General features: G+C 34.6%; 1 protein-coding gene across 1 annotated transcript in view; it reads left to right on the forward strand.

The window, feature by feature from the left end:
• The first annotated feature begins 618 nt into the window (after nt 1-618).
• LOC135103417 (piggyBac transposable element-derived protein 3-like) overlaps nt 619-23,952 on the forward strand; it is a 29,230-nt gene continuing 5,896 nt past the window's right edge. The window contains exons 1-2 of the mRNA XM_064009658.1: nt 619-952; nt 10,917-12,272. Of these exons, the coding sequence (XP_063865728.1) occupies nt 619-952; nt 10,917-12,272 (1,690 nt within the window). The remainder of the gene's footprint in view (nt 953-10,916; nt 12,273-23,952) is intronic.

Genomic DNA, 23,952 nt, shown 5'->3' on the forward strand with positions numbered 1-23,952 from the left:
TGGCCAGTGTTCCTCATATATATATATATATATATATATATATATATATATATATATATATATATATATATATATATATATATATATATATATATATATATATATATATATATATATATATATATATATATATATATATATATATATATATATATATATATATATATATATATATATATATATATATATATATATATATATATATATATATATATATATATGTTACGGCCATTTTGGAAAATTGGTCGTTTTACAAAATTGCCGGTCATTATGCAAAAAGACCAAATTCGTGGTCACATTGCAAAATGACCTAAATTTCTCAACATTTTGCAAAACGACCAAGATTTTGGTCAGTTTACAAAATAAACAGTATTTTTGTTGGTCCGTTTACAAAATCTCCATACAGTAAGCAGCCAGACAGGTGTTGAAAAGCAAGAAGAAGCATCTGCTGTCATTAACTGCATCTCCTGTGGCAAAAGATATTTTGGTTTAAATGTGTGCAATGTGTGTGAGAACCCATGTCACTCTAATACTCCGTGTTCTATGAGGAATAACGATGCTGATGAGTCTGTGCTTTGTTCCATCTGCAGTCGGAGTCAGAGTATTCATACTGAACAAATGAAGTCCAACATAGAACAACAGAAACAAGCCCAAAAAATGATCGATAATTCTGTGAAGAGATTTCAACCAGCCAAGGTAGGGGAAACTGTGATGGTTCCTGTTCCATTAGTTGACCGCGGACGTGCAGAGTTTCCTAATGTGAAGGCAGTTGTTTTTCAGGCATTGGACAATGGCACATATAAGCTTGGTACAAAACATGGCCTGCTTAAACAAGTGTACACTCGCAACCAATTTACTCCATGTCTAGAAAAATTCCTTTCTCTTGATGATGTTGTACAGGAGCGGGAAGTAAGTCTGCGGGAAGTAGCAATTGCAGAATCAATGGGACAAGGTCAGGGATTCGCTAAATGCTCTTGCACTAAGTCATGTATGACCAGACGCTGCAAGTGTTTAAAAAACTCTGTATTATGCAACAGCAGATGCAAATGCAGTGCCTCTTGCTCCAACAAGGTCGACACACAATAAAATTAGTTATGTTCACTACGTTTTATCATTCCCTCGCTTTTTTTTTCATCTGCCTGCTTGCTGTATGGACATTTTGTAAACTGACCAACGATAATTTTGTAAACTGACCAAAATCTTGGTCGTTTTGCAAAATGTTGAGAAATTTAGGTCATTTTGCAATGTGACCACGAATTTGGTCTTTTTGCATAATGACCGGCAATTTTGTAAAACGACCAATTTTCCAAAATGGCCGTAACATATATATATATATATATATATATATATATATATATATATATATATATATATATATATATATATATATATATATATATATATATATATATATATATACGAGTATATATATATATATATATATATATATATATATATATATATATATATATATATATATATATATATATATATATATATATATATATATATATATATATATATAAATGTATTTTGGCGTTTTAGTACTTAACAATGTGAAAACACTGAAAATGCACGTTTTTGGTAATGTAGTTCTGTTTCTGTATATAAAGTGCTTTTCATGCGTTGTAGCATTTTCATATCTAAGAAGCTTAGATTCATTTGCATGGATTTTGGCATTTTTCTACGTAACACACCCATAAACGCTCAAAATACACGTTTTCGGTAAAGCTATTGTGTTTCTCAAAACACAAAACGATTTACATCCGTTTTTTGCATTTTGGTACGTAAATAGCTCAAAAACACTAAAAAAAAAGAAGATTTTTGGTAATGTTTTGGTTTGGTAAGGTAAAACAAAATATATGTTTTAGCGTTTTGATACATAAGAAGCTGAAAAACACTCAAAATGCACGTTTTGGGTAATTATTTATATTCCTATATTGAATGTTTTGCTCCCATTTTGGCATTTTGGTACCTAACAGTATGAAAAACAATCAAAATAATTTTTCTTTTTGGTAATGATGTCGTTTCTCCATATAGAGTGCTATTAACACGTTTTAGCGTTTTGGTACCTAAAAAAGCTAAAAAAAAAACACAGATAATACACGTATCTGGTAATACATTTTTAGTTTCCCCATACAGGGTATTTTGCATGCATTTTGGCGTTTTTCAACGTAACAAGCTCAAAAACATTCAAAAACCTGTTTTTGTTATTTTTTTTTCTGATTAACAATAAAGAGTGTTTTGCATGCGTTTAAGCGTTTTGGTACATGAAAAGAAAAAAGAAAGAACTCAAAAGATACGTTTTCAGTAAAGTTTTATTTTTTTCTTTTATTTCCATGTAGTGTGATTTCCATGCTTTTTAGTGTTTTGGTGCCTAACATGCTTAAAAACACTCAAAAGACACGTTTTTGGTAATGTCGTTTGGTTTCTCTTTATAGAGAGTTTTGCATGTATTTTAGTCTTTTGGTACCTAAGAATGTGAACTCAAAATACTCGTTTTTTGGTAATGTCGTTCTGTTTCTCTATATAGAGTGCTCAAAAACTCTTATAATACAGGTTTCTCGTTATGTCTTTTCGTTTCCCCATATAGAGTACTTTGCATGCATTTTGCCATTTTCTACATAACAAGCACAAAAAAAAAAAAAATAAATAAATAAAAAAAATAAATAAAAACACACGTTTTTGATGAAGTTATTGTGTTTATAAATTGTGTTTTAGCTGCGTTTTACCGCCTTGGTGCGTACCTCAAAACATTCAAAAGACACTTTTTTTTTTATTTGACATGTTTTCCCATATAAGGTGCTTTCTATGCATTTTTTATTTTATTTTATTACCTAATATGCCCATAAACACTCAAAAGACATATTTCTGGAAATGTAGTTTCTTTTCCCCATATTGCGTGCGTTGCATGCATTTTCGCGTTTGGTACCTAACAATGTGAAATACACTGAAAAGATCCATTTTTTGTAATGTTATTCTGTTTCTCCATATAAAGTGCTATTTATGCGTTTTAGCGTTTTGGTATCTAAGAAGCTCAACAACACTCATAATACACGTCTCCTGTAAGGTCCTTTCATTTTCCCTTTATAGTGTATCTTCCATGCTTTTTGGCGTTTTTATACGTAACAAGCTCAAAAAGACTCAAAATACCTGTTTTTTGTTAATGTTTTTATGTTTCTGCATAATGTGTTTTTTTTTTTTTTGCACCCATTTTAGCGTTTTGGTACGTAATTAGCTAAAAAAAAACACAATAGACACATTTTTTGCTAATAATATTTTCTATTCCCATATAGGGTGCTTTCCATGCTTTTTAGTGTTTTGTTGCCTACCATATACAAAAACACTCAAAAGATGCGTTTCTTTTAATGTCGTTTCGTTTTCCCATATAAAGGGGCTTTACATGCATTTTGGTGTTTTGGTACCAAACAATGTGAAAAACACTCAGAATAGATGTTCTTGATAATGTTTTCTTTCCCTGTATAAAGTGCTATTAACGCGTTTTTCCGTTTTGTTACCTTAAAAACTTAAAAAAACAGTCATAAAACACGTTTCTCGTAATGTTTTATCGTTTCCTAATATAAAGTGTTTTGCAAGAATTGAACCGTTTTTAACATAACAAGCTGAAAAAAAAAAAAAACACCAAAAATACTTGTTTTTGGTCATGTAATTATGTATTTCCTAAAAGAGTGTTTTGCATGCGTTTCAGCGTTTTGGTATGTAAGTAAAAAAAAAAAAAAATACAATAAAATAAAATAAAAGACATGTTTCTTGTAATATTGCTTTGTATCCCCATGTAGGATGCTTTTGCATGCTTTTTATCATTTTGGGACCTAACACGCTCAAAAACACTCAAAAACACGTTTCTTGTAACATCATTTTGTTTCCCCATATAAGGGGCTTTGCATGCATTTTGGCATTTTGGTATCTAACATTCTAACGATTAAAATACACCTTTTTTGGTAATGATCTGTTTGCACATATAAAGTGCAATTCATGCGTTTCATTATTTTAGAACCTAAGATCAAAAACTCTCATAATACATGTTTCACGTAATGTCTTTTCGTTTCCCCATATAGAGTTCCTTGCATGCAATTTGTTATTTTTTCCATGCCTTTTTGTACATAAGTAGCTCAAAAACACTAAAAAAGAGATTTTTTTTAGGTATGTTTTGTTTTCTAATATGAGGTGCTTTCCATGCTTTTCCTGGTTTTTGTGGCTTTTTCACGCTTATAAAAGGGTGAAAATAGACAATTTTAGATATATAGTTCCCTTTACCCATATAAGGTGCTTTGTGTCCATTACATTCTTGTACTGTATTCCATTTTTGTACGTAATAATGTGAAATACACTCAAAATACAGATTTTTGGTGATGTTTTCCTGTTTCTCCATATAGAGTGCTATTTGTGCGTATTAGCGTTTTGATACCTAACGAGCTCAAAAACTTTCATAAAACACGTTTCTCGTAATGTTCTTTCGTTTCTCCATATAGGGGATTTTCCATGCATTTTGGCGTTTTTGTACATAACAAGCTCAAAAACACTCAAAATTCACGTTATTGGTAAAGTTATTGTGTTTCTCCGTAAAAGGTGTTTTCCCTGCGTTTTAGCGTTTTAGTAAGTACCTCAAAAACACTTTAAAAAACACGTTTTTTGCTTACGTTGTTTTGTTTTCTTATGTAGGCTGATTGCTATGTTTTTTTTTTAGCGTCTTGGTGCCTAACACGCTCAAAAACACTCAAAAGACACGTTTCTGAAAATGTCGTTTCTTTTCCCCATCGAGGGTGCTATACATGCATTTTGGTGGTTTGGTATCTAATAATGTGAAATATTCTCAAAAAACACATTTGTGGTAATGTTGTTCTGTTTCTCCATATAGAGTCCTATTAACGCATTTTAACATTTTGGTACCTTAGAAACACTCATAATACATGTTTCTCGTAATGTCATTTCATTTTCCCATATAGGGTAATTTGCATGCAGTTGGGTGTTTTTCAATGTAAGAAGCTCAAAAACACTCAAAATACTTGTTTTCGGTAATGTTATTCTGTTTAATCAGGAATGGTGTTTTACATACGTTTTAGCGTTTATGTACGCAAGAAGTTAAAAAACAAACTAAAAAAAAAAAGGGCACGTCTTCTTATAGTTTTGTATTCCCATAGAGGGTGATTTCCATGCTTTTATTTATTTATTTTTTTATTTATTTTTTTTTAGCATTTTGGTGCCTAACAAGCTACAAAACATTCAAAAGACACGTTTCTGGTAACGTCGTTTTGGTACCTAAAAACACAAAAACTCTCATTATACACTTTTCTCTTAATATCTTTTTTTGTTTTCTTATAGAATACTTTCCATGCATTTTTGCATTTTTCTACGTAACAAGCTCAAAACAAACAAAATACACGTTTATTGTAAAGTTATTGTAAAGTTTTAGGGTTTTAGTATGTAAGAAGCTGAAAAAACTCAAAAGACACGTTTTTGGTGTTTTTTTTTCTATATAGGGTGTTTTCCATGGTTTTTAGCATTTTGCTGCCTAACACGATAAAAAAAAAAATTCAAACAAGACATTTCTATAAATCTTGCTTCCATTCCCCATAAAGGGTGTTGTGCATGCATTTTGGCATTTAGTACTTAACAATGTGAGACAGTCAAATTTTTTTTTTTTTTTTTGTAGAGTTCTTGTGTTTCTACATATAGAGTGCTTTTCATGCCTTTTACCGCTTTGGTACATAAGAAGCTGAAAAACTCTCATAATACACGTTTTTTTGTAATGCCTTTTTGTTTCTCCATATAAGGATCTTTGCCTGCATGTTCGGTGTTTTTCTAATAACCTCAAAACACTCAAAATACTTTTTTTTTCTTTTTCATATAGGAGGGATACTGGCCAAGGGAAACAAAAAAAACAATAAAAAAAATGTCCACTGAAATGCCAGTCTCATAAAAGGGTAAAGGCAGTAGTCAAAAATTGATGGATAAGTGTCTTGAAACCTCCCTCTTAAAGGAATTCAAGTCATAGGAAGGTGGAAATACAGAAACAGGCAGGGAGTTCCAGAGTTTACCAGAGAAAGGAATGAATGATTGAGAATACCGGTTAACTCTTGCATTAGAGAGGTGGACAGCAATAGGGGTGAGAGAAAGAAGAAAGTCTTGTGCAGCGAGGCCGCGGGAGGAGGGGAGGCATGCAGTTAGCAAGATCAGAAGAGCAGTTAGCATGAAAATAGTAGTAGAAGATAGCTAGAGATGCAACATAGCGGCGGTGAGAGAGAGGCTGAAGACAGTCATTTAGAGGAGAGGAGTTGATGAGACGAAACGCTGTTGATTCCACCTTGTCTAGAAGAGCAGTATGAGTGGAACCCCCCCAAGACATGTGAAGCATACTCCATACATGAACGGATAAGAGTTAGCAGCTGGGGGGGGGGTGAGAAAAACTGGCAGAGACGTCTCAGAACACCTACCTTCATAGAAGCTGTTTTAGCTAGAGATGAAAATTTAATATGAAGTTTCCAGTTCAGATTATAAGTAAAGGACAGACCGAGGATGTTCAGTGTAGAAGAGGGGGACAGTTGAGTGTCATTGAAGATGAAGGGATAGTTGTCAGAAAGGTTGTGTCGAGTTGATAGATGAAGGAATTAAATTTTTGAGGCATTGAACAATACGAAGTTTGCTCTGCCCCAATCAGAAAGTTTAGAAAGATCAGAAATCAAGCATTCTGTGGCTTCCGTGCGTGAAATGTTTACCTCCTGAAGGGTTGGACGTCTATAAAAAGACGTGGAAAAGTGCAGGGTGGTATCATCAGCGTAGGAGTGGATAGGACAAGAAGTTTGGTTTAGAAGATCATTAATGAATAATAAGAAGAGAGTGGGTGACAGGACAGAATCCTGAGGAACACCACTGCTAATAGATTTAGGAGAAGAACAGTGATCTTCTATCACAGCAGCAATAGAACGGTCAGAAAGGAAACTTAAGATGAAGTTACAGAGAGAAGGATAGAAGCCGTAGGAGGGTAGTTTGGAAATCAAAGCTTTGTGCCAGACTCTATCAAAAAGCTTTTGATATGTCCAAGGCAACAACAAAAGTTTCACCAAAATATCTAAAAGAGACTCAGTAAGGAAAGCCAGAAGATTAACAGTAGAGCGGCCTTGACGGAACCCATACTGGTGATTAGATGGAAGTTTGTGAAGTGATAGATGTTTAAGAATCTTTCTGTTGAGGATAGATTCAAAATCTTTAGATAGGCAGGAAATTAAAGCAATAGGACGGTAGTTTGAGGGATTAGAACGGTCACCCATTTTAGGAACAGGTTGAATGTAGGCAAACTTTCAGCAAGAAGGAAAGGTAGATTTTGAGAGACAGAGCTGAAAGAGTTTGACTAGGCAAAGTGCAAGCACGGAGGCACAGTTTCGGAGAACAATAGGAGGGACCCCATCAGGTGCATAAGCCTTCTGAAGGTTTAGGCCAGCAAGGGCATGGAAAACATCATTGCGAAGAATTTTAATAGGTAGCATGAAGTAGTCAGAGGGTGGAGGAGAGGGAGGAACAAGCCCTGAATCGTCCAAGGTAGAGTTTTTAGCAAAAGTTTGAGCGAAGAGTTCAGCTTTAGAAAAAGATGTGATAGCAGTGGTGCCATCTAGTTGAAATAAAGGAGGGAAAGAAGAAGAAGCAAAGTTATTGGAGATATTTTTGGCTAGATGCCAGAAGTTACGAGAGGAGTTAGATCTTGTGATGTAAGGCTTAAGTACCTTTTGTGGGCCACCTCTCTTCCATGTATAGCACGAAAACAAGCTGTGTTAAACCAACGTTTGGAAGGTTTAGGTCGAGAAAAAGAGTGAGGAATGTACGCCTCCATGCCAGACACTATCACCCCTGTTATGTGCTCAGCACAGAAAGACGGGTCTCTGACACGGAAGCAGTAGTCATTCCAAGGAAAGTCAGAAAAATACCTCCTCAGGTCCCCCCAACTAACAGTGGCAAAACGCTAGAGCCACCTTCGTTTAGGGGGATCCTGAGGAGGGATTGGAGCGATAGGACAAGATATGAGATTGTGATCGGAGGAGCCCAACGGAGAAGAAAGGGTGACAGCATAAGCAGAAGGATTAGAGGTCAGGAAAAGGTCAAGAATGATGGGCGTATCTCCAAAACGGTCAGGAATACGAGTAGGGTGTTGCACCAATTGCTCTAGGTCATGGAGTATAGCAAAGTTGAAGGCTAGTTCACCAGGATGGTCAGTGAAGGGAGAGGAAAGCCAAAGCTGGTGGTGAACATTGAAGTCTCCAAGAATGGAGATCTCTGCAAAATGGAAGAGAGTCAGAATGTGCTCCACTTTGGAAGTTAAATAGTCAAAGAATTTTTTATAGTTAGAGGAGTTAGGTGGGAGGTATACAGCACAGATAAATTTAGTTTGAGAGTGACTCTGTAGTCGTATCCAGATGGTGGAAAACTCGGAAGATTCAAGAGTGTGGGCACGAGAGTAGGTTAAGTCACTGCGCACATAAACACAGCATTCAGCTTTGGATCGAAAATGAGGATAGAGAAAGTAGGAGGGAATAGAAAAGGGGCTACTGTCAGTTGCCTCAGACACCTGAGTTTCAGTGAGGAAAAGAAGATGAGTTTTAGAAAAGGAGAGGTGGTGTTCTACAGACTGAAAATTAGATCTTAGACCGCGAATGTTGCAGAAATTAATGAAGAAAAAGTTGAGGGGGGTGTCAAGACACTTAGGGGCGTCGACAGAAAGGCAGTCCGACCTGGGGACATTTATGGTCCCCTCCCCAGATGAGGACTCCGAGGCTGGTGTAGGAGTCGCCATGATGATTTTAAAAATTTTTGAGTGAAGGGTGTGTGTGTTATTAGGTGCTTGTAGTTTTGTGTGGAGGAAGAGAGTTGTCCTTAGAGGGCAGGCTGTGACTGCCCCCTTGTGTTGTGAAAAAGGTACCTCCAAGGAGTGGACTGGCAAAGGATGCAGGGTGAGGTCAGGTCAGGGACGGAGTTCAGAGAGATAAGGCAGGATGAGGGAGGTGAGGTGAGGCTCCAGAAGGGAGGAGGAAAGAGGAAGGGGGGAGATAGGTGTGAGTATGTTGGAATGTCAGGTCATGCTGAAATGAGAGAGGTAAGGTCGAGGCGAGTTGGAGGGAGGGAGGGGAGAGGATGGTAGGGAACGAGATGAGGGGTTTAGGTGAAGTAAATGTAGATGAATTGTATAAATATTTCGTAGATAAATTTCATACAGGTCAATTAGCAAATATCCCGTATAAAACAATAATAATAAAAAAATGACCCTAAATGGATGACTGCTAGGTTAAAGCATTATATAGGGCGTAAGAGAAGTATATATAAGAGATTAAGGGCAGGTGAGGAAGTTTTAAGGACACAGTATAATGAATTAGAACAGTCAGGAAGTTAACGAGGAAAGCTAAGGACAATTATGAATTAAAGATAGCCAGCCAGGCGAAGACGGACCCCAAGGGATTTTATCAGGTATACAGGACGAAAAATAAGGATACTGTAGGTCCATTAAAGGCAGCAGATGGGGAGCTGGTTAGTTCTGGGGAGGAGATTAGTAAACTTCTGAATGATTATTTTTTAACTGTCTTCACTCAGGAAAACATGCAGGATATGCCAGATAGTGAACAGGTGTTTAGAGCAGATGAGTATGAGAAGCTGACGGATATTTCCATAACTAGGGAGATAGTGGAGCAGGAGACAGAGAGGCTAAAAAAGTTCAAGTCACCAGGACCTGACGAAATATATCCCAGAGTACTGAAGGAATGTAAAAAGATTATTAGTGAGCCGTTAGTTTCTGTCTTTAGGAAATCACTGGACTCGGGTGAGGTACCAGTAATGTGGAGGCAGGCTAATGTAGTACCCATCTTTAAGAAAGGGGATAAAACTTTAGCGTCTAATTATAGACCTGTCAGCTTAACTTCAGTTGTAGGTAAAATGTTAGAGTCAATAATAGCCAGGAACATTAGGGAACATTTAGACAAACATAACTTGATAAATCAGTCACAGCATGGCTTCACGAAGGGGAAGTCTTGCCTGACAAACTTGTTAAGTTTTTACAGTAAGGTGTACGAGGCAGTAGATAATGGTGATAGTTATGATATCTTATATCTGGACTTTAGTAAAGCATTCGACAAGGTGCCCCATCAAAGGCTCCTGAGAAAGGTTAGGGCGCACGGGATAGATGGGAAGGTGTTAGGTTGGATAGGGTCATGGCTTGGTAACAGGCGACAGAGAGTGCTAATAAACGGCTCGAAATTCGAGTGGGGTCATGTCATTAGTGGGGTGCCACAGGGAACAGTATTAGGGCCATTGTTATTTCTAATATATATCAATGACTTGGATAATGGAATTAGTAGCGATGTTAGTAAATTTGCGGATGACACAAAGATAGGTAGATTAATTAGGTCAGAAGCGGATGCCATCGCCTTGCAGACAGACTTAGATAGAATGAATGAATGGACGGATAGATGGCAAATGCAATTTAACCCTATAAGGACCATTGGTACAATTATGAACCACTTCAAAAGCGTGCTTTTCCTTGGATGAAATTCCCTTGTAGAGGCGTGTCCGTCCGGTGGTACATTTTTGCACCATATCAGAAAACATCACTCACACGATATGTGGAAAAAAAGCTCTTGTTTCTGTGTAACAGCAGTTGACTCGTGACCACCAGAGGGGGAGGACGTAGTGACTGATCCTCCGTTTTCAATGATTTTTTTGGACGACTCATAGGTAAGCCAGGTCACTACAAAAATTATGATATATCCCATATATTCAGTAGAATGTGTTTATAATGTTGGCCTGACTTTGGATTATATTACTGTAATGTAAAAAGGTGTTTTTAAATGGTTCAAAAATGTACCAGTGGGTCATTCTGTTTCCTCAGATATGGACACGTCACAGTTCTATGGAGGCAGGTTTAAAGTTCATTGTGACACAAAGCAATTTGTATGCAACACAACAAAATGTAAACAAGCCTCTGAAGCTGGATAAAGATGAGTTGGAACAATTTCTAGGGACTGTCTTTCTTATGTCCTTGTTCAAAATATCTAACACTAGGCTTTATTGGAGTGGGGTGCTGGAATTCGATTCCGTATCCAAAGTTTTCAGTAGAAGGCGATGGGAAGAAATAAAAAGCTCTCTACATTTCAATGACAACACTCAGGCACCTGACAGAACTGGTCCCAATGCTGACAGGCTTTTCAAGGTTCGCCCACTACTTGACCATTTGCAATCAAAATTTCGCAGCATCCCAATGCAACAAATGTGCTGCATTGATGAAATGATTGTTCCCTTCAAAGGAAATTCTTACCTAAAGCAGTACATCCCATCCAAACCACACAAATGGGGTTTCAAGGTATTTGCTTTGTGTGATACCTCTGGGATCTTGAATGACTTCCATGTTTATGATGGGCCCCTAAAGCCAGTCCAAGGTGAACCGGATCTGGGTCCATCATCCAATATAGTTCTGCAGTTGGCGCGCACAATCCCAGTAAATGCAAACCATTTGTTATACCATGACAATTGGTTCACATCTCCTAAACTAATGGCTCATTTAGCAACGAAGCAGATCTACTCTCTGGGTACTGTGAGACAAAACAGACTGAAAGGGATAGGAAATGTTCTGCCTACAGATAAGGAAATGTTGAAAAAGCAAAGGGGGTCTCATGTAGAGGTAAGCACAACTTATGATGGAGTAGAGTTACGTGCAATGAAATGGGTAGACAATCGTTGTGTGACTCTCCTCACAAGCTTTTCATCTGCTCAACCTTTGGGAACATGTAAGAGGTATGACAAGAAAAGGAAGGAGATTGTTGAAATTCCTTGCCCCAAAATAGTCAAAACCTATAATGAGGAAATGGGAGGGGTTGATCTTCTGGATTCGTTGATTGCCTTATATAGAATCCACATAAGGTCTCACAAGTACTACCATAAACTTGTTTTCCACTTTCTTGATGTCACAATAGTAAATTCATGGCTTCTCTACAGGAGGGATGCTAGTGCAATAGGGGTGTCAAAAAAATCGCAACTTCAGTTGCAGGCATTCAAGTTGAAGGTGGCATATTCTCTCCTACGCCAAAACAAAGACCCCCTGAAAAGACCCGGTGTGGGAAGACCACGCTCCAGCAGTCTTGAGACAGAGCACGAGGAAAAAAAAAAGAGAGGTCATGCAACAAAACCAATTCCAAGTGTTGACATCACAAAAGATGGAATTGGCCACTGGCCCAAGATTGTTGAGACGAAGGAAAGACCTCGTTGCAAGCTACCAAATTGTAAAGGAAGGCCAAACACATACTGCTGCAAATGCAATGTTGCACTTTGCCTAAATAAAGAAAGAAATTGCTTCATTGAGTTTCACACAAAATAGGTACTTTCTGTAAAGAAAAACACAATCAAAACATCAATTCTAAATGGCTGTGTATTGTATACTGTATTGTCTATTGATTACAAGTTATCTGTAGGAAAGTTTTGTTATTTTATAAGGATTATAGAGGCACAACAATGTAAAAATTCATTTCTGAAATAAATTGGTTTTCCAAGGTCAAAATGACCAATGGTCCATTTTTGAACCAATACATTAATATATTATAGAAATGTGTTTTGTAGAAACTTAAGGTTTACTTTCAATAAAGTTCGATACAATCAATTGATTTTACTCATTATCAAATTTTTCCTACACGTAGATATAAATTTGGTCCTTAAAGGGTTAATATCAATAAATGCAAAGTGCTTAGCGTAGGTAGAGGAAACCCACACAATAGGTACACATTAAACACCCAAACTCTGGTAGGTACAGGGTACGAGAAAGATTTAGGAGTTATAGTTAGCTCTGAACTCCGTCTAGGGAAACAATGCATAGAAGCCAGAAACAAGGCAAATAGGGTACTAGGATTCATTTTTAGGAGTGTTAAAAGTAGAAGGCCGGAAGTAATATTAAAGTTATACTTGGCGCTGGTCAGACCTCATCTAGACTACGCTGTGCAGTTCTGGTCCCCACATTACAGGAAAGATATAGGTCTATTAGAATCAGTACAGAGGAGAATGACTAAAAGGATTCAGGGGATGAGGAGTATTCCTTACGAAGCGAGGTTGAAGCGGTTAAATTTACATTCTCTAGAGAGACGTAGGTTAAGAGGGGACCTGATAGAAGTCTTTAAGTGGTATAAGGGTTATAACAAGGGAGATGTAAGCAAAATTCTTAGGATCAGCAACCAGGGTAGAACAAGAAATAACGGGTTCAAGCTTGAAAAATTTAGGTTTAGGAAGGAGATAGGAAAAAATTGGTTCTCAAATAGAGTGGTAGATGAGTGGAACGGACTCAGTAATCATGTAGTTAGTGCCAGGACACTAGAGAGCTTTAAGAGAAGATTAGACAAGTTTATGGATGGGGATAACAGATGGAAATAGGTAGGAGTGTTTCATACAGGGACTGCCACGTGTAAGCCTGGTCGCTTCTTGCAGCTTCCCTTATTTCTTATGTTCTTATGTTCTTATGACACAAAGGGAAACGTTCAGTGAGATCACTGCTGGGTTTAATGATAAGTTCACAGCACCCCCTGAACTGTGCTTTAGACCTCACTGGGAGTAATTATCGTTTCGGCAGGTGCCTACTGCCTCCTCCTTGTTTTTGGTAATGTTTTTCTGTTTCTCCTTAAAGGGTGTTTTGCATGCGTTTCAACTTTTTGCTATGTAAGCAGCTAAAAAAAAAAAAAACACTAAAAAGAAAACTTTTCGGTAAAGTTTTTTTGTTTTCTCATATAAGGTGTTTCCATGCTTTTTAGGGTTATGGTGAGTACCACGTACTCATAAATATTTAAAAGACATTTTTTTCTTTTTAAAGTCGTTTCCTTTCCCCATATAGTGTGCTTTCCGTATATGCTGGCGGTTTGTTACCTAATAATGTGAAATACACTGAAAACACATATTTTTCGTAATTTTGTTCTCTTTCTCCATATTGAGTGCTATTCATGCTGTTTCAAGTTTTAATACCAAGAAGATCAAAAACACTCATAACAAACGTTTCTCATAGTGTCCTTTTGTTTCCCTATGTAAGGTACTTTCCATGCATTTTTGCGTTTTTTGTCCATAACAAGGTTAAAAATACTCAAATAACTTGTTTTTGTTAATGTTATTGTGTTTTTTCAGTAAAATATTTTTTTTTTGCATTTTGAGCAAATGCAAAAAGCAAAAAAATTCTAAGTAAAAATGCAAAAATATTTTGGATTTTTACTTAGAGCATTTTTCTAAGTAAAAAGTAAAAAAACAAACACTCGAAATACTTGTTTTCTGTAATGTTATTTTCATTCATAGAGATTTTTTTTTACATGGGCTTTAACGTTTTGACTTGTAAGTAGATCATAAACAATGAAAAGAAACGCGTTTCGTAATGTTTTTTTTTTTTTTCCAATATTAGGTTCTTCCCTTGCTTTTTTTTTTTTTTTTTTTTAGTGTTATAATGACTAGCACGTTCATAAATACGCAAAAGGCAGGTTTTATAAAACTCGTTTCTTTTTCTCATAAAGAGTGTTTTGCGTGCATTTTGGCGTTTTGGTACATAAAAATATGAATTACAGTCAAAATACGTGTTTTTGGTAATGTTATATTTCTCCATATAGAATGCTATTCATGCGTTTTCGAGTTATGCTACCTAAAAAGCTCAAAAACATTCATACGACACGGTTTTTGTAAGGTCCTTTCCTTTCACCATATAGTGTACTTCCATATATTTTGGCATTTATGTACGTAACAAGCTCAAAACACTTAAAAATACCCGTTTTTGGTAATGCTGTTGAGACGTCTCTGACACGTTTCTGGAAATGTCGTTTCTTTTCCTCATATATTGTGATTTGCATGCATTTTAGCGTTATGGCATCTAAAAATGTGAAATACACTTGGTATATTCATATTTTGTAATATTGTTCTTTTCACCAGAGTGCTATTCATGCGTTTTCGAGTTTTGGTACCTAAGAAACTCAAAAACTCTCATAATACATGTTTCTCATAATGTCTTTTCGTTTCCCCATATAGGGTACTTTCCCTGTAATTCTAAATTTTTCAACGTAACAACCTTAAAAAGCTAAAAATACTTGTTTTTTTGGTAATGTAATTCTCCTTAGCCATGCCTTTCAGCGTTTTGGTATGTAAGAAGTTAAAAAAAATTGTCCGAAGACACACTTAATGTTTTGTATTTGTGTTTTCCATTATTTTTAGCGTTTTTTGGTACCTAACGCTAAAAAAAAAAAAAAAAAAAACACTGAAAAGACACGTTTCTGGTAATGTCTCTTGGTTTCTCCATATAGGGGGCATTTAATGCTTTTTGCGTTTTTGTATCTATCAATGTGAAAAACTTTGAAAAAAAAAACACGTTTTTGGAAATGTCCTTTTTCTCCAAAATAGAGTGCTAATCGTGCGTTTTAACATTTTGGTACCTAAGAAGCTTAAAACTCTCGTAATAAAAGTTTCTTGTAATGTCTTTTCGTTATTCCGTTTAGTGTATTTTACATACATTTTGGCTTTTTTTACGTAATAAGCTAAAAAAAACCCTCAAAATACACTTTTTTAGTAAAGTTATTGTGTTTCCCCCATAAAGGGTGTTTTGCATGAGTATTAGCTCGGTATGCACCTCAAAAACACTCAAAAGACACGTTTTCGGTAATGTTGTTTTCCTTTCCCTTATAAGGTGTTTTCTATGCTTTTTAGCGTTTTAGTGCCTAGCACGCTCATAACCACTCAAAAGACACGTTTCTGGAAATCTTGTTTCCTTTCCCCATATAAGGTGCTATTTATGCATTTTCGCATTTTGGTACCTATCAATGTTAAAAACACCTAAAAATGCACGTTTTTGGTAATATTGTTTTGTTTCTACATATGGAATGCTATTCATCCGTTTTAGCGCTTTGATACCTAAAATATAGAGTGCTTTTCATGCATTTTAGTGTTTAGGTATCTAAGAAAAAAATTATAATACATGTTTCTCGTAATGTCATTTCGTTTCCTTATACAGGATACTTTGGACGCATTTTGGCTTTTTTCTACGTAACAAGCTCAAAAACTCAGATTACTAATATTTTTGTAATAGTTTGTTTTTCCTTATAAAGGGTGCTTTACAAACGTCTTAGCGTTTTGGCTCAAAAACTACTGACTTTTTTGGTAATGTTGGTTTGTTTTCCCATATAATTTGCTTTCCATACTTTTTAGCGTTATGGTTCGTAGCACGCTCATAAATACTCAAAAGACATGTTTTTTTTTTTTCCAAATCTCGTTGCCTTTCCCCATATAGTGCGTTTTGCGTGCATTTTGGCGTTTTCGTACCTAAGAATGAGAAACACGCTCAAAATAGACGTATTTGTTAATGTTCTCTTTCTCCTTATAGAGTGCTATTCATGCATTTTAGCGTTTTTGGTGCCTAAGAAGCTCAAAACACTCAAAATACACGGTTCTCGTAATGTCCTTTCCTTTATATTTTGGTGTTTGTGTACGTAAGTAGTTAAAAACACACAAAATACTTGTTTTTAGTTAGGTTGTTTTCTGATTCCATATATGGTGCTTTCCATGCTGTTTAGCGTTTTGGTGCCTAATATCCAGGAAAACACTCAACAGATACGTTTCTTGTAATGTCTTTTCTTTTCCCCATATAAGGGGATGCATTTCTACATACATTTCTGCATACATTTCTGCGTTTTGATACCTAACAATGTAAAAAACAATAAAAATACATGTTTTTCGTAATGTTTTTTCCTTTTCTCCATATAGAGTGCTATTAACAGTTTTCGCGTTTTCTTACCTATGATGATGATGATAATAATAATAATAATAATAATAATAATAATAATAATAATAATAATAATAATAATAATAATAATACATAATTCTGATTATGTCTTTTCATTGCCTTATATGCAGTAGTTTGCATGCTTTTTGGTATTTCTCTACGTAACAAGCTGAAAAACACTCAAAATACACGATTTTCGTAAATTTATTCTATTATTGCACATAAGAGGTGTTTTCATGCGTTTCCTATGAAAGTAGCTAAAAAAAAATGAAAAGAATCGTTTTGGTAATGATATTTTGCTTTCCCATATAGGGTGTTTTCCATGTTTTTATCATTTTGGTGCCTAGCACGCTCATAAACAGTCAAAAGACACGTTAGTGGAAATTTCTTATTCTTTTCTTATATAAAGTGCTTTACATACATTTTGGCGTTTTGATACCTAACAATGTGAAATGCCCTCAAAATACTCTTTTTTGTAGCGTTGTTCTTTTTTCTCCGTATATAGTCCTACTCATGCGTTTTAGCATTTTGTTACCTAAAAAGCCCAAAAATTCATAATACACGTTTCTCGTAATGTCTTTTCGTTTCCCCATGTAGAGTATTTTTGCATGCATTATGGCTTTTTCTACGTAACAAGCTAAAAAAACACACAAGGTATTGATTTTTAGTAATGTTATTCTGTCTCGCCATAAAAGGTTGTTTTACATCCGTTTTAGCGTTCTGGTACGTAAGTACCTCAAAAGACTGATAAAAGTCGTTATTTGTAATGTTGTTTTCTTATCCCATAGAGGTTCCTTTCCATGCTTTTTAGCGATATGGCGCTTAGCACACTCGTCAAAGATATATTTTTTTGAAATCTCGTTTCCTTTCTCCAGTTAATGTGCTTTGTATGCATTTTGGTTGTTTGATACTTAAAGATTTGATATACATTTAAAATACACGTTTTTGTTAATGTTCTGTTTCTCCATATAGAGTGTCATGTGCTCTCGAGTTTTGGTATCTTAAAAAAAAACACTAATAATAAACGGTTCTCATAATGTCCTTTCGTTTCCCCATATAGGATACTTTCTACACATTTTTCGCGTTTTTTGTAAGTATCATGAGGAAAAACACTCAAAATACTTTTTTTTTTTTTGGTAACGTTATTGTGTTTTCCCATAAGGGATGTTTTCTCTGCGTTTTATCGTTTTGGTACATAAATAGTTCAAAACACTCAAAAGACATGATTTTAGTAATCTTGTTTTCTTTTTCCATATAAAGTGTTTTCCATTTTTTTTTTTTTTTTTTAGCGTTTTGCTTCCTAACACGCTCATGAACACTCGAAAAGCACTTTTCTGGAAATGTTGTTTCTTTTCGCCATATAGAGTGCTTTACATGCATTTTGGCGTTTTGGTACCTAAATTATGTGAAATACACTAAAATAAAAGTTTTAGTAATGTTCAGTTTCTCCATTTAGAGTGCTATTCATGTTTTATCACGTTTTGTTACATAAGAAGGTAAAAAAACACTCATAATAAACGTTTCTCATAATATTCTTTCGTTTCCTCATATAGTGTAATTTCCATGTATTTTGGCGTTTTTGTACGTAACAAGCTCAAAACACTCAATTTTTTTTATTTTGGTAATATTTTTCTGTTTCTTCTTGCAGGGTGTTTTGCATGCGTTTTAGCGTTTTGGTACATAAGAAGCCGAAAAAGATAAGTTTTTTGGTAAAGTTCTTTTCTATTCCCATAATGGGTGCTTTCCATACTTTTTGTTTTTTTCTTAGAGTTTTGGAGCTTAACATGCACAAAAATATTCAAAATATGTTTCTAGTAATGTCATTTCATTTCTTAATACTCGTATAATTGACTTTGCAAGCATTTTTGCGTTTTTTGGTACCTAAAAAAGAAAAACACTTGAAATTCAAGTTTTTGGTTATGTTCTTTTTCTCGATATAGGGTGTTACTGATGCGATTTCGCGTTTTGGTACCTAAGAAGCTCAAAACTCTCATATCTGAAATGTCTCTTACCTGAATGTCTTTTGTTTCTCCATAAAGGGTTATTTGAGTTTTAGCGTTTTGATACTTAAATAGTTCAAAAACACACACACAAAAAAAAAATAGGCTTTTGTCAATGGTGTTTCGTTTCTCCATATAGAGTGCTATTAACGCCTTTTCGCCTTATTGTACCTAAGAAGTAAAAAAAAAAAAAAAAAATGCGCATAATTCGCTTCTCTTAATGTCTTACTTTCCCATATAGGGTACTTTCTATGGATTTTCGCCTTGTAATTAGGGAAACAGAACAACATTTAAAAAAAAATGTGTGCTTTATGTATATTCAGTTTGTTAGGTACAAAAAAAAAAAAAATCCAAAAGCATGAGTTTTAATTGTTTTTCAGCTTGTTAGGTACGAAATTGCCAAATACATGCAAATTAGCATATATAATGAAACGATATAATCACAAACGTGTATATGTTTTTTTTTTCTTTTTTTTTTATGTTCTAAGGTATTAGAAAAGTTATGTTCCGGAGGAACATAACTTTATCAAAAACGTGTGTACTTAGTGTTTTTAAGTTCATTAGGTGCAAAAACGCCTAAACATATGCAATGTAGCACTTATGAGGAAACTAAACGATATTACCACAAACGTATCTTATGAGTGTTTTTTAAGATTCTCCGGTGCTGAAACGCTAAAACTTATGAATATTCCTCTATATTGGGGGAACAAAAAAAGCATCATTACAAAAATGTGTATTATGAGTGTGATTCACCATGTTACGTACCAAAACGCCAAAATGCAGAGAAAGAACCCTTTCTGGAGAAAAAAAAAAAAAAAAAAAAAAAAAAAAAATCAGCATATAATATTAAAAAAAAACGTGTGTTTTAAGTGTTTTTGTTAGATATCAAAATGCCAAAACCTATGCAAAGGTTCCAGTATAGGGAAACGAAACGAAATAATTCACTATGATAGGTGCGAAAACTTCAAAATGCTTACCTGTATGCATATATACCTATATACCTATATTAAGAAACACATCTATATTACCAAAAACCTGCATTATGACTGTTTTTTTATTTATCTTAAGATATCTTAAGATATCTCATTAGAAAATAAAACAACTGCCAAAAACATGTTTTTTTCAGGTTTTGCGTATCAAAACGCTAAAATTCATGAAAAAAATATCCCTTAAGGAGAAACAGAACAATCTCACAAATAAAATGTTTTTTGAGTGTTTTTTTTTTTTTTTGAGCTTCTTACGTACCAAAACTCTAAAATGCATGCAAAACTCTCTGTCCGGAGGAACATAACAACATTACCAATAATGTGTGTTGTAAGTGTTTTTTTTTTTTTTTCAGTTCATTATATACCAAAACGCCTAGACATTTACAAATCGGCCATTATGGGGAAACTAAGCGATATTTCCACACACGTGTCTTATGAGAGTTTTTTACGGTTTTTAGGTGATGAGACGCTAACACAAATAAATATTAATCTATATTGAGAAAGAAAACTTTATTACTAAAAGTGTGTGTTATGAGGCTCATTCACCATATTAAGTACAAAAACGCCAAAAATGTATACAAAGAACTTTTCTGGAGAAACAGAACATTTCCAAAAAAGTAAGTTTCTTTTTATGCATTCCATCGTTTTTGTACCTAACGTACAATAATAAGACTCATAATACACGCTTTTTTTTTTTTCATAAAGTTGTTTTGTTTGTCAGTATAGAGTATTATTCACGTGTTTTAGCGTTCTGATATCTAACAAAATCGAAAACAGTCATAATACACGGTTGTGATTATATCTTTTGGTATCCCTATATTGGCTACTTTGCATGTTTTTTGGCCTTTTAGTACTTATAAACTTGAAAAAAAAAATAAAACAAACGTTTTTTGTTTCTCCAAAAATTTAAGATTTTGTACCTAATATGGTGTATCACTTTCATAATACACATTTTTGTTAATGATATTCTGTTACTCAACTTTGAGTATTATTCATATGTTGTAGTGTTTTAACACCTAAGAACCTCAAAAACACTCATAAGACACGTCTTTGACAATATCATTTAGTTTCCCAATATTGGCTAATTTGCATGTGTTTTGGCGTACCTAATAAACTCAAAAGCACACCTTTTTGGTAATGTTTTTCTGTTCCTCGAGAATGGGTGTTTTGGATGCATATTAGAGTTTTGGTACCTAAAAAGCTCATAAACACTGGAAAGACACAATTGTGATAACATTGTTTAATTGTCCATTTTAGGGTGTTTTCCATGCTTTTTAGCGTTTAGGTGCCTAATATGTTTAGAAACAGGCAAATAACACGTTTCTGGTAATGTTGTTACGTTATATATATATATATATATATATATATATATATATATATATATATATATATATATATATATATATATATATATATATATATATATATGATGCTTTGATGATATATATATATATATATATATATATATATATATATATATATATATATATATATATATATATATATATATATATATATATATATATATATATATATATATATATATATATATATATATATATATATATATATATATATATATATATATATAGGATGCTTTGCATGCATTTGGGGCTTTAATAACTAACTAGCTCAAAACACTCAAAATATACTTTTTGATAAAGTTGTTCTGTTTCTCCAAAAAGGGTGTTTAGCATGCGTTTTAGAGTTTTGGTTTGTAAGAATCCGAAAACACTTAAAAGAAACGTTTTTGGTAAAGTTGTTTTCTTTTCCAATATATTGTACTTTTCACGCACTTTGGCGTTTTGGTATCTAACAATAAAAAAAAACATTTATCATACAGATTTTTGGTAATGTAGTTCTGTTTTATTATTTTTTTGTTTGTATGCATTTTGACGTTTTGGTACCTAACATGGTGAAAAATACTGTTCTGTTTCTTAATATAGAGTACTATTCACGTGTTTTAGCTTTCTGATACATTAGAACATCAAAAACACACGTAACACATGTTTGTGATTATATAATTCATTTTTCCCATATTGATATTTTGCAAGTGTTTTGGTGTTTTGGTACTTAACAAACTGAAAAACACTTAAAACACACATTTTGGAAATATTTTATTTATTTTTTTTCAGAAATGGTTTTTGTATGCATTTTGGCGATTTAGGACCTAACATGATGAATAACATTCAAAATACAAGTTTTTAGTAATGATGTTCTCTTCCTCAATTTTGATTAATATTCATATGCTTTAGCGTTTCAACATCTAAGAGCCTTAAAAAACACTCATATGACACGTTTGAGATAATTTGCATGTGTTTTGGTACCTAATAAACTAAAAAAAAAAAACCTAAAACACATGTTTTTAGTAATGCTGTTCTGTTCCTCCAGACAAGGTGTTTTGTATGTATTTTTAAAGATTTCTTATGTAAGAAGCTAAAAAAAGCTCAAAAGACACAATTTGTTAAAGTTGTTTAGTTTTCTAAATAGAATTTTTTCCATACATTTTAGCATTTTGGTGCCTAATTTGCTAAACGAATAAAATAAAATAAACAAGCAAATGACATGTTTCTCATAATGTCGTTTCATTACCCTTAAACGATGCTTTGCAACCATTTTGGAGATTTGATACCTAACAAGCTCAAAAACTCTCAAAATACACTATTTTGATGAGGTTAATCTCTATAAAGGGTGTTTTGCATGAGTTTAATCGTTTTGGTATATAAGTAGCTGAAAACACTCAAAAGCCACGTTTTTGATAATGTATTCTTTTCCAATATAGTGTGCTTTGCATGAATTTTGGCGGTTTGGTACCTAACAAGTTCAAGACATTCATAATACAGGTTTTTGGTAATGTAGTTAGGTTTCATACTAATCTAATTTTCAATCTTTTCTCTTTTAAACCTCATCTTCTTTTCCTCACTGAACTCAGGTGTCTGAGGCAACTGACAGTAGCCCCTTTTCTGTTCCCTCCTACTTTCCCTATCATCATTTTCAATCCAAAGCTGGATGTTGCGTGTATGTGCGCAACGGCTCTCGTACCCACGCTCTTGAATCTTCCGAGTTTTCCACTATCTGGCTACGCTTACAGAGTCACTCTCAAACTAAATTTATCTGTGCTGTATACCTCTCACCTAACTCCTCTGACAATAAGAAATTCTTTGACTAAACTTCCAAAGTGAGCACATTCTGACTCACTTCCCTTTTGCAGCGATCTCCATTCTTGGAGACTTCAATGTTCACCACCAGCCTGGGCTTTCCTCTCCCTTCACTGACCATCCTGGTGAACTGGCCTTCAACTTTGCTATCCTCCACGACCTAGAACAATTGGTGCAACACCCTACTCGTATTCCTGAACGTCTTGGAGATACGCCTAACATTCTTGACCTTTTCCTGACCTCTAATCCTGATTATGCTGTCACCCTTTCTTCTCCATTGGACTCCTCCGATCACAATCTCATATCTGTATCTTGTCCTCTCGCTCCAATCCCTTCTCAGGATCCACCTAAGCGAAGATGCCTCTGTCGTTTTGCCTCTGATAGTTAGGGGGACCTGACTATTTAGCTGATTTTTCTTGGAGTGACTACTGCTTCCGTGTCAGAAACCCGTCTTTGTGTGCCGAGCGCATAACAGAGATGATAGTGTCTGGCATAGAGGCGTACATTCTTCCCTCTTTTTCTCGACCTAAACCTTGCAAACCTTGGTTTAACACAGCTTGTTCTCGTGTTATATGTATGCTATATATGATAGAGAGGTGGCCCACTAAAGGTACTTAAGCCTTCCATCACCAGAATCTCATGCACTTTATGTTTCTTCCCCGAACCATGCAAAGTCTCTTCTCCAACTAGCCAAAACTTTCTTCATTAACAGAAAGTGTCAAAATCTTTTTTTTAAATCTAACCCCCCCCTGTGACTTCTGGCACCTAGCCAAAAATATCTCCAATAACTTTGCTTCTTCTTCTTTCCCTCCTTTATTTCAACCAGATGCTATCACATCTATCTCTAAAGCTGAACTCTTCGCCTAAACCTTTACTAAAAACTTTACCTTGGACGATTCAAGGCTTGTTCCTCCCTCTCCTCCACCCTCTGACTACTTCATGCTACCTATTGAAATTCTTCGCAATGATGCTTTCCATGCTGGCCTAAATGCTCTGAAGGCTTATGGACCTGATGGGGTCCCTCCTATTGTTCTCCG

Source organism: Scylla paramamosain, chromosome 1, assembly GCF_035594125.1.
Source record: "Scylla paramamosain isolate STU-SP2022 chromosome 1, ASM3559412v1, whole genome shotgun sequence".
Classification (NCBI taxonomy): Eukaryota; Metazoa; Arthropoda; class Malacostraca; order Decapoda; family Portunidae; genus Scylla; species Scylla paramamosain.